The 11919-nt window shown below is 41.7% G+C and overlaps 1 protein-coding gene across 2 annotated transcripts in view; it reads left to right on the top strand.

Annotated features, from left to right (window-relative positions):
• Window positions 1–1993: 1993 nt before the first annotated feature.
• The window catches only part of ATG5 (autophagy related 5), a 71150-nt gene continuing 61224 nt past the window's right edge, over window positions 1994–11919 (top strand). The window contains exons 1-2 of one of the 2 annotated variants that reach the window (XR_010997162.1): window positions 1994–2399; window positions 7786–7913. Coding sequence is in view for 1 of the 2 variants with exons in the window: in XM_068184178.1 (XP_068040279.1) it covers window positions 2292–2399; window positions 7786–7913 (236 nt within the window). In the remaining variant the exon portion in view is untranslated. The remainder of the gene's footprint in view (window positions 2400–7785; window positions 7914–11919) is intronic. The other variant, XM_068184178.1, reaches the window with a different exon arrangement.

Raw genomic sequence — 11919 nt, 5'->3', positions numbered from 1 at the left:
CACTGCATGACATCTGGTGGCCACAAGGCAGCACGGTCAGAACGTGGCACTACTGAAACTGCCGCCCGTGCATCCGCTGAAACCACCTGGTGTCAGCTCTCATCCCAATGAGCCAAAACACCCGCTCTGAGATGTTCGCTGCAGTTGTACATTTTGCCACGGAACAACCCAGCTTTGACAACTGCTAGTGTGTAGCACAATAGGATACATATCTTCCTTGGGAGTTATGATGCTCCCTGCCACGAGTGTTGATCTTCCCCTGCACTCCTACAGTAGTAGGACGTTGAGATGGGGACTTGCACAGCAACAGAATTGTGGAAGATGTTCTTTGAAGTGCAGAGGTAGAATTTACTGTGGACTTGCACCTACTGAGCTGATAAAAACCAATCCAGAATGATGCTTTGGTATGCAAGAGGTGTCACTGGTGGCAACTGGTACTTCTCATCCTCCTGTGATCATGGTATAAAATCACAGAATTATAGAATATGAAGGGTTGGAAGGGATTTTAAATATTATCTAGTCCCAGTCTGCCCTGCCGTGGACAAGGACATCTCCCAGTAGACCAGGTTGCTCAAAGCTTTATCCAACCTAGCACTGAACACTGCCAGGCTGGGACACCAACAACCTCCCTGAGCAACCTATTCTAGTGCCTCACTACCCTCCTAGTAAGGAATTTCTTCCTAATACCTGAAATAAATTTCCCACCTTTCAGTTTGTGCCCATTCCTCCTTGCCCTATCACCACAGTTCCTGATGCAGAGTGCCTTTCTGGCTTCCCAGTAAGCCCCTTCAGATACTGGAGGGTTGCCATGAGGTTTCCACACAACCTTCTCTTCTCCAGGCTGAACAGCCCCACCTTTCTCAGCTTGTCTTTGTAGAGGAGGGGCTCCAGTCCTTCACTTTGTGGCCTCTTCTGGTCTTGCTCGCTCTATCACGGTGGGTAAGATCTACTACAGAAAAAGTCACAGAATATTCTGGTTTTGAAGGGACTCATTGAGTCCAACTCCTGGCCCTGCACAGACACCCCATAAAGTCACACGATGTGCCTGAAAGCATTGTCCAAGCGCTCCTTGAACTCTGTGAGGCTTGGTGTTATGATTACTTCCTCGGGGAAGTAGGAAAAAGAACACTCGGGAAAGAGAAAACAGAGAGATTAAGTGCTCAAAACTTTGACATGCGCGGTGCGTCGGCTGAGCGGCCCCACCGATGCCTCAGAAGGGGGCCCATGGCCGGGTCCGGTACAGCTGCGGCCCTGCGGCTCTCCCTCTCCAGCGCTGCAGCACCAACAGCGCTCTCGGAGCGGCACGGGACCGGCTCCCGGACCAGCTGCGAAACCGGCTCCCGGCTCCCGGCTCCCGGCTCCCGGCTCCAGCCCTTCCCACCGGGCCGGCCGGGCCCCGCCCCGCCGCTTCCTGCTTCCGGCGCCGGCGGGGGCGGGCGCGCGGGCCGGGCGGAAGCCCCGCGGCGGGCGGTGCGTGCGCGGGGGCGTGGCCGCGGCGGGGGCGCGGCCGCCGCTCAGTTCCTGCCCCGCGCGCGGGCGGCCGGTGTCGCCGGTCGCGGCAGAGGTAACGGCCCGGACCGGCCCGGCCCGGCCCGCGCCCCTCGGCGGGGCCGCCCCAGGCCCGGCCGCTGCCCGGGACAGCGCGCCTGGCGCTGCCGCCGCGGCGCTGCCCGGTCCGGCCCCGTGGGGCGGGAGCGCCGCTGATTCACCTCGGGAGGCTGCCGGCAGGGAGGGAGGCAGAAAGGGAGGGAGGTCGACGGACGGACGGACGGACCCCGCGGGGCCCGTCCGGGCTCCGGATGCCCCCGGGTCTCAGCGCGGCGCTTGGCGATGCTGGGCCCATCCTGCGGCCTCGGTGACCCCCCGGCCCGGTCCCCGCCCCCGCCGGAGAGCCCGGCTCGTTTCGGTGTTCCGTCTGCGGCCACGGGCTCTGCCCCGGCACCGGGGCCTCTCGGGTGCCGGGAGCTGCCGGGCGGTAGCGGGAAGGCACCTTTTGGCTCTGCTGCTGGGGCGTGATGCAGTCTCAGGAAATGCTCATTTATGTTTCACTCCTAATCCACCATGTGTTTGTAGGTGGGAACTTAATTCATCCCGTTCTTTGTACCAAGTGATGCATTTAATGCCCCGGTGGCAGCGTTGGTCAGCCTGCGGGAACGTAGTTATGGGAGACCCTTCAACAAGATGTATTTTATTTGCAGTTGTCCTGACTTGTTTTCTCTGGGGGGGAATGGGTTGCATTTGTAGCTGAAGAAACAAATTGATCTACATGTGCTTCGCTGTCCATTGGAAGAATGACAGATGACAAAGATGTACTTCGAGATGTGTGGTTTGGGCGAATACCGACCTGTTTCACTCTGTATCAGGATGAGATAACTGAAAGGGAAGCTGAACCCTACTATGTGAGTATGACAGAGGTAGTCACAAATAGTCCAATGCCATGGTTATATTCGTTTCCTTTAGTCTCTTCATGTGTACTACTGCATATTGTGAAAAAAAAACCTTCTTTTCTTCTGATGCCTGGTAGCTTCTGAAAGTAAACATATAACCATGCTGCATGACTTCATCTTTCTTCACAGCAAATTGTGTCAGTAGTGAGAGAAACTTTTCACAGATAATTAAGATCTTTGAAAAAATTCGTAGAAAGTCAGTAAGTGACTAGGTAAAGGAGGCTGGATGTGAGTTTGTATGTTCTTGGATAATGACCAGTCAAAGGGAGAGAACTTCCATTAATGCAGAAATAATTTAGTCAGACTTATGAAATCTTAATGTTTAAGGTTGGTCACTGTATAACACAAACTCCTAATGAACACTGGCTCTGTGGATGATTTCTGCGCATTTTCTTTTCTTTAAAGTCCAGCAGCCGTGAGAGATCTAGCTTACAAATGAGAAAAGCAACTATAATGGCTAAACACTACCTGAACGGGATGGCTACCTGATGGTAAAATAGGGATGATGGATGTATTTGAATTATAACATGGAAGTGCCTTCTATAATGATGTTTTTATTTATAGTGTTCTCATCAGTTTTCATTCTTTCAGCACCTAATAGACATGTAATTGAGAAAGAATGTTAGCTGATTCAGTGAAATGCAAATTTGAAATGTAACGAGTATATGGGAGGTAAATCTTGAACTTCTATTTTTTATGGGATTCTGAAATTCTTAAGCCTTATTGTATCGCATTCCACACTGGGTAGATCTCTTTTTTCTGTCTTCAATAGAATCTTTGGGTCATCAGTTTCTCATTTGCATGTGTTGTTTTGAAACATAATAAACTTGGTGCTTTTTGTTCAGCAAAAAGTGCTCATCTTTGTATATTTTATTTTCATCACTGCTAAAAGGTAATCACTTTGCTTCATATTTATTGACCTGTTGCCAAATACATCCAACCTAAAAGTCTGAGAACATATGAGTTAAAATATATTTGCACACTTTGTGTAAGAGCTACTTGAAAGTTATGGATTTCAGTTTAGAGGCTTAGAGCCTTGATCTATTTAACATTGGCTTGGAAAGAATGAAACCATGTTATCCTCGTGGTGTGGCCACCTTTCTAAATCAAGGAAGTAGTTTTAAGGTCATAGGATTTCTTTTATTTACTCAATGTAAAGTGTGCACAAAATTTCTCAATGCTTAATTTTTTCTTTCTGCAAAATGTGATTAATCACAGATGACAGTTCTAAAATTTTAGCTTCTTAATTTTTCAGTTCATATTGGAGCTGGTAATACAGCTTTGTGTCTTTGGAGGGACCAAGGATTTATAATAGTATAAGGCAGGCTAGCAGTCAAGGTTTTAAGTCATGATATAGTTCTGATAGTTTCAGAGTGTGTTTGCATTAATGCTTTTGTTCAGATCTGGAGTGCATTTGAAATAAGTCTTCATCCTTTCCAGTTCCTATGCCCTAGTTGGCATCACAGAGCAGTCAGCCCATGGGTTGAATAATTTTCATGTGAAGCTGAAGGAGCAGATGGGCTTCAGTTGCTAATGGATGTTTGGTGTATGGGAGTAAACTTGAGCTACATCAAAGGAAAAGAACATCAAAATGCCTAAAATTATGGGTAAAGTAGAAAAGTATATGTAGTTAACATTTCCAGCCCTTGACATCAGCTCTTCAGCTTTACATGTCTCCTCTTACTTGTTAGTCTAGATACAACCTCTGTATTCCAGACTGCCTTTCATAAATGAGAAGGAAATACTGACATCATTAAATTGATAGAGAATAAAGGATTCTGCTCTGAGGAACTTGCTTTATGAAGATGACATAGACTTGAGGGGTGAGGGGTTAGAAAAACAATTTAGAGGCAGTGGGATGGATTTCAGTTTTTGTGAGTGGTGTGGCAGGAGAGCCCTGTCTGTCAGATGGGTTAGTGCAGCACAGGAGTTGTAGCACGTGTGTATCACCTTCTGGCACTGCACAGGGGTAGGACAAGTAATTTAATCTGTCCTTTGGAAAGAGTGGTGACATAAAGACTGGGCAGCTCTGGTAAAACATTGTCCTGTGTCTTAATATAGTCATGGAGGGTAGGTTTCTGCAGTTATGCTGGAAATGGATACATCAATTTTCTTAGGCGTTTTTCATGCAGATGGTTATGTTTTGAGTGGCAGCACATTTAGGAACAGTTTGCTTGAACTACCTTTGCTGCTGATTTATCTGATTTTTCTCTCATCCTAAAATTGTTATGCATTTTATTTTAAAATTATATACTGTTTGCCTCTTGGTGCAAGCAACAGTAAGAAAGAAAAGGATGAAAGAGTATACAGGAAGCAGAGACTCATTGGCTGAGACTTGTCAGATATAGAAAGAACAAAATTACAGCAGGATATAGTCTTAGAATGATGCTCTGCCCAAGGGGCTGGTCTTTAACCGGACCACTCTTTAGCTTGCTTGGTGTCAAAAGTATTATTTTGTTAAGATATCTGTAGGAGAGAGCAATGTGAAGCCATTCCACGTTAGGATATTTTGTTTCATCTCCCTTGACACTTTAGTGATCTGACCAGTCCAGTTCTTGTTAAAGCTGTAATTTTTCTGTTTTAGTGCTTTGCATGTAAAAATACTGCACGCTGTGCAACAAAACCTGTGGATATACCTGGAGAGGTAGTCTTTACACAAAGTTATATTGCAAGCATTTACTTAGGCATTAGTAGCTCTTTGGTATTCATTTAACCTCCTGGTTAATAAGAAAACATACCTGGTTACTGTGATTAAATACTGTAGCAATATATAATATTCAAAAGGAAGGTGTTACGATTTGTGTAGTTTTTGGGGATAACATTTAGGGATGGCTGCAAGGATTTATTCTGCTTTGTGATGTATTTGGAGATTTACTTTTCTTAATTTAGAGAAGAGAACCCATGATCTTGTTATCTTTCAGTGGGTGGGAAAGGGATGTTAAAAGGGGCAACAAGGTGAAAATGTGTTTAAACTGCTCCTAAAGATCCCACTTCAGAGATTTAGTATACTTGTAAATCTCGAAGATTAATAAAATCTAGATAAATTAAAGCTAGAAAAGTGGTAGAATTGGATCCTTTCATCACTCCTATGGAAGGGGATAACTATATCAAGGTAAAAGAACTGAGGGGACCAAAAAAAGAGTTCATTAGGTTCTACAAATGCTCAGCATCTCTGAAAAACCAGTAATTCCTGTTAATCTGATAAACTGTTGGGTTTTGTACAGTTGTACAGGGTTTTTTTTAAGCCTTTTGGGAGTGCTGGCCACGTTCTGTTAAATTCAGAGTGCTGTTTGGTTGAATGCTGTTTGGTTATTGTCTGTGTTCTCTAATTGTGTTGAAGTAGAAACTGGGTTGTTCTTTCACAATATAAACGGAAGTATTTTACAGAGGAAGTTATGCAGTTTAAGGGGTTATGTGAAACACTGTTGCAATAAATAATGCTTTAATATATTTATAAATTCCAGCATGGTTGTGCTACATGCAATTTGCTGAAAATTGGCTTTTGTAAGAGTCCTAGTAAGTCTCATCAGAGTACACCAGCATTAATTTAACTGTACATATCATGCAGAAATAATACGAAATTATTACCAAAAATAGGTGGGTTTGATTGGTGTAGCCTGGATTGTATTGTTTCAAGAACAATCAGTGAAGATATGTGGAATTAGGTAAATAAGTATAGCTTATGTTGTCATTCAACTCATTAAAGTACCAAACAATTCTTACTTTAATGTGTACATAACTTCATTGAATTTGTTGAGTTTGTTTACCTTTTAAAAATGAAGGCTGTGTTTTGATTACATTGCTCCTATGAAACACAGTAGAAACAATGTGATGATGGTAATAAAAGCATCAGTTGGAAAAAGAAAACCATATGGTACATGAAAAATGGAGTGTTAACAGATATGATGACTGTGACAGGGGTGAGACTTGGCCTTATGTAATTTTATAAAATTGTAAAATTTACCTGTGTCACAGATTTAACCAAATGTAGCATTATGAAAAGAATGAATCTGTTCTTCCATGAACTTGATGTACTCTCCATACTTCTTTTTGAATTAGATACTTACAAATTGCAGTATCATGGCCAAAATATTATCTGATTTATATATCAAAGTGTGGTCTAGTTATTAGAGAAATTCTGGAAGAATGTTGCAGCAGAGATCAAGTTTTTTGTCAGGCAAAATATATCCTTACATGGTTTAGGATGTCTGTACCACAGACATTCATTTAGGGCCTGGTATTATTCATAGACTATAAAGAGAATACTTTAAGAAACAACACTGGTTATGAGGAACGCTGGAAAAGAAATCTTTCTCTAAACATGCAAAATATGATCTATATATACCTTAGGCCCATCTATTTTATTAATAATTATGAAGCAGAACTTTACAGGATGGATACTATTAATTTAAAATGTCTGCTCTAAAGTGAATTGATATTTTAGAGGGAGGTTAATCTTTACTCATTGAGATACTGAAAAGCATTGTTTGTTAATGCTTACGAATTGATTTATCGCTAGTGAATGTGCCACACAGTCATCAGTCAATTCACTGATTGGTACAGAGTGCCTAACCACTCCTGGGCAAAAATCTTTAAAAAAAAATGGTAGGGAAGATGTTGCAAATAAAAATAACACAGCGTTCTGATTTGGATAGTATACAGTTGAGAAAAGAAGATAGTATATGACAAAGCTGTAAGAATGTGTCTTGTTTCAGCTAATAAAATATTTACAGTTTGCTTTCTGCTTTTAGTTGCTGGGTGAAGGTTAAATAGTGGAAGAATAGTAGTTTTGTCTAATAGGTTAAAATGGCAAACCCAGTGCAAAGAAAATGGAAATTTACAGCTATTGGAAGTACAAAACACTTGGAAAGCAAACCTTTAAGCATCTAGCTTTCATTGGGTTTTTTTTTTCCTTGTGTAGGAATTTCCATTTTGAAATAATAGCTGATACACAGTTGCTCATTCTTTTCAATAAGAAGTTATAAATGTCTTCTTATGTGTTTATATAAAAAGGTTTAAAGCTTCATTATTTAAATACAGAAAAGCAGAAATTGAAGTCCACTGTTCTCCCCCCACCCCACTGAAAGAATGAAGAACTTAATTTTTTACTTTTTCTGGTGTTAATATATTGGATACTTAATCTTCTGTATTGGATTCTGCATCTTCTGAGTACATAATTTTATAGCCTTCTATTGACCATTAAAAAGTAAACTGTCTCACCTTAAAAAGGGAAAGAAAAGAATGCTAACTGAATTTTGGTCATGAAAATAGTTGTTATAGATTTTTATTAGTTTAATGTATTTTATTTACACTTAAAGCTTCTATAATTTTTTTTCAGTTGCTTTTGCCAAGGATAAGCTACTTGACACTGGTAACAGACAAAGTGAAGAAACACTTTCAGAAAGTTATGAGACAGGAGGAAGTTAGTGAAATATGGTTTGAATACGAAGGTACACCACTGAAATGGTGAGTTTATTGAACTTTGTACTTTATGCAGTTTATCACTTAGAGAGTTCCCAGGTTCAGCACAGTGTCAGTAGTTTTCCTAAAGTGATCACTCCCTTGGGTTTCAAAGATGGCAAAAGAGGAGGAGGGTAAGAAATGCATGTTTTTGGGCAAAACAAAAGGTTTAATGTTGAACGTATTTTTTTCTTATTCTGCTTGAATTTTTACTGTATGCATAAGGCAGAGGTGTTGTGCTGCACTTACTGGTTTTGTTCTTCTTGTTACCATAATTCAGAATTGTTGTGGTTTTGGCTTTACCGTTGCTTGTAGTAGAATTGCCAAATAAATCTTCCTTTAATGTATTCCACCTTCCTAAAAGATATCTAGTAACACAGATAGCAAGTAATAGTTCTGGAATCTGAATGCAAATAGCTTATATGCATCATGATAATAAAACATGAGTAGCCTTCACTGTTCACTGTGTCATATGTGCTTGCACTGTCAAAATCTAATATTGATCTGCTGAATTCAGTTAGTTCAAGTGTACGGAACTAATTGCTGTTGATTCTGTTTTTATTTTGTCCTGTAGTCTATTAAAACTATCTTCTTTTGGGTTTTTAGTTTGTTGGGTTTTCTTTGTGAGAGGTTAGGGACTTGGACTGATATTGTTTCATTTCATTAATTTTCACAAATACTTATCATCAGGTTTTCTACTTCTTTTGCTGTTAAAGAGTTTTAAAGAAAATAATTTGAGAGCTGCAGTGTTTCCTAGTTCTGTAAAGATAGCATCAGCCATCCAGAAGGTATTTAGTATTTTGAATGGTGAAGAGATTTTTATCTCTTTTTATTTCTTGTATCATCAAACAAAAGAAAACTAGTGATTTTTTTTAATCTTACTCAACCTGGATTGTTTTGTGATTAGCAAGCATCACATCATGGAGTGCCTGTAGATTTGGTGATACAGTAGATGTCTTGTAGTCTTCTGTTTTTTTGAGACCAACCTAGTGTAAACCTTGAAAATATGTAAATAGAAACCCATAAAAACAATCTCTTTAAACTTTTATTATATCTGACTGGCAAAACCAGCTTTAGACATCCAAATAAATTATGTGGAATTTAACAAGAAATGGTGTCTTATATGCCATAGTAAATGTTGAGTCATTGATACTACCGAAATAAACAGCAAGGTACCGCATTCATCCCAGTGTGTTCTTCATCCCAGATAAATATTGGGGGGAAACTAGTTTTCACTGAAGTTGTAACAAGAAAGGAAAGAGAGGCTTTGTACTTCAACCACAAATAGATGTATATTTTCTGTAAGTTTTCAAATACTATGATGTTTAAACTAGAATAAAAAAACTGTACAATATGGGTATAGACTAAAAATGTAGTTTGTAATTCTAAAATAAAGTGAAGACTTACTAAATTCATTGAATGTAGAAATGAAAAATAAATAGAATACTGGTGATCTGCTAATTAAGGCTCTCATCCTTCAGAAAAATGAAGCCTATTCTGCCAGGAACAGCTCCACTGATTTCAGTGGAACTGTTTTTCTAAGGAAAGTGTTATTTGCAAACCAGTATTTTAGGAGAATGGTAATCCCATAAAGAGCCAAAGCTTCTTCTGGGGTAGACCCAAACACCAGACCTGAGAATTAGGTTGAGCTAGTAGTTGGTAGAGAGAACAGAGGGCATTAATGTTTTTATCTTTTAAGCTATGCCTTGTGCATTCAGAATCAAATAGAACTTGTTAATAACAATGTTTATTCTAATTATTTACTTTGCACTGTGAGGTCTTATTGCTTAGTCTGTGCAGTTTCATACCTAGTTGGGATGAAGTCTCTATCTGTTCAGATGCAGCTCTTGCATTTTCCAGTGAGATTTTGGAGGAAGTCTGAAGCACAGTTTCTACTTCAGGCTCTGCAGTACATGGGTCCAGGTCTTAAAGGAGAATGAAGTTCTCCAGGCCTGGAGTTACATGGGCCTGGGTTGTTTGTCCTGCTGAGAGTGTTGGGACAGGGGAAGATGGATTCTTTGCCTGCAGGAGGTGTGTGCTGGGAGAAGGTCTGTGTCACCAAGGTAAGGAGTTTCAGGAAGAGATTATCAGGCTGTGCAGCATTAGAGACTACAGAATGAAATGGATGAAACTGTAGACCATCCTGCAGGTACAGGAGACTAAACCTGCAACCACATTGAAGGAGATGCAGTCAAAGACTGTGATTACTGGATTAGAAAACTGTCTCCTAAGATTTGGAAGAGCTGGAAGTTTATGACTTCTAGCAACAGGATGAATGTTCCTTCTACACCTGCATTTCTGCAAGTACGGCATAGGTTCAGTGCTCTGGCTGCAGGTGAAGGACAGAAAGTGTTGACCAGTCATGCATCTGATATGGCTGAGCCTGAACTGTGTAGGGGCGCCAGGAGGAAATGAAAAATTAAGTCAAAAGTCTGTATTCTGCTTACTGTCCTTTCTCCAGGACTTTTAAGTCTGCCATTTCATGGTCACTGCAGCTAAAGCTGCCACTGGTTATCACAACTCTTTTGTCTTAGCAGATAAGTAACAGATTCAGCTTTGGGTTATCTCTGGTTCATACAGTGTCTGTATCAAGAAATCTTGACTACTTGTATCCCACTGTGTTGCTTTTCCAGCAGATGTGAGAGATAAAGAGGAACCAGGATCTGTGATGTAGACACTTACTGAGTTGTTTAATTTTTTTTCACCTGGATTGCACGATCTGTTCCCCTTACTAGTCCCTCCTCTGTTCCTGAACCACCAGAACTCAACCAACCTGTTGTCTGTCCTATTAAGTTTCATACATCTAAGCTGCTCCCTGGCATGGAAAACAACTCTCTGTCCTCATCTGCCCTGTCTGCCTTTACTAAACAGCTTATGTCTGTCCTTCCACAGCAGTATTCCAGTTGTGCAAGCTGTCTCACTGTACCTCAGGTAGCCCAACACTCACCCAGTAATGTCACAGCATGTGCAACTCTAGTTTTTCGTGCTTGTTTCCCAAGCTATGTACACTTCTGTAGATACTTGTGGTGGGCTCTCTCCTACCTTCTTTTATCACTTTGACATCTCCCTTGCAGCTGTCACCTTTCACCACTTGCTATCCACCCATGTCCATTAATTTATTTTTATCTGAGTTGTTGTTTACACTTCTGTTGTTTATGGTCTAAAGATCTCACCAGGCTGGGCAATCTTAAGGCAAAGATACTTTTTTGTCTTTCTTAGGCGGATTCCATCTCTCCCTAGCAGTCCATTACCCCTAAAGAGATCCTATGTCTGTAAAAGCCAAGTAAGTCCTTGTTGTTGCACCAGCTGCATAACCAGCTCCTGACCTGCAGACATCTTTCTGAACCTATCTCCTTTAATGGCAAAATTGTAGAGATGGCTCCTTGCCCCTAGAACTTGTAGAGTCACTTTTGATACTCTCAGGGGTTCTGTTGCAGCACTTAAAATTTGTGCCCATGTGGATAAACAGCAAGGACTAATAATCCAAGCAGAGGACAACTTTGCCAATCTGCAACTTTTTACCCAGCAGCAAACCTCTTCAGGTTAACAGGTGAAGTTGGCAGATGAGGCTCTCTCTCCTGTAGGACGGAGTCTCGTAGTGCTATGACTGCTTCCTCTGGTTGTGGATGGATGTGCAGTTCAGACAGCTCTGATGCTTCCTCAGAACGTCCAGCCTCTTGTCTGACGCTGAAGCACTGCCAGTGGTTGAAGAAGGCCTGCTCTCTCTTGGCCAGAGGTTAAGGAAGCTTTTCTGTCTGTCCCTCGGGAGCTGCTCTGGCAGTCACACACTTGGACCACCTGAGCTGGGACGAGGCCCCTTTGCAGCAGGCGGCTCCAGGGACCGATGGGTGCCTGGCTTGACTCCCTGCACACCCCACACCCACACAGCCAGACAAGGTTTCCTTACCCACTCGACCCTCGGTTTCCCATAGCAGAGCCTCAGGCACCTGGATCCTTAAAAGAGCATAGTCACGGTGTAACCACAGAATAATGGCTTGAGCTGGTGGCACCC

This window comes from Anomalospiza imberbis, chromosome 3 (assembly GCF_031753505.1).
Source record: "Anomalospiza imberbis isolate Cuckoo-Finch-1a 21T00152 chromosome 3, ASM3175350v1, whole genome shotgun sequence".
In the NCBI taxonomy this organism is placed as follows: Eukaryota; Metazoa; Chordata; class Aves; order Passeriformes; family Viduidae; genus Anomalospiza; species Anomalospiza imberbis.
This window is presented reverse-complemented; position numbering and strand designations above follow the sequence as displayed.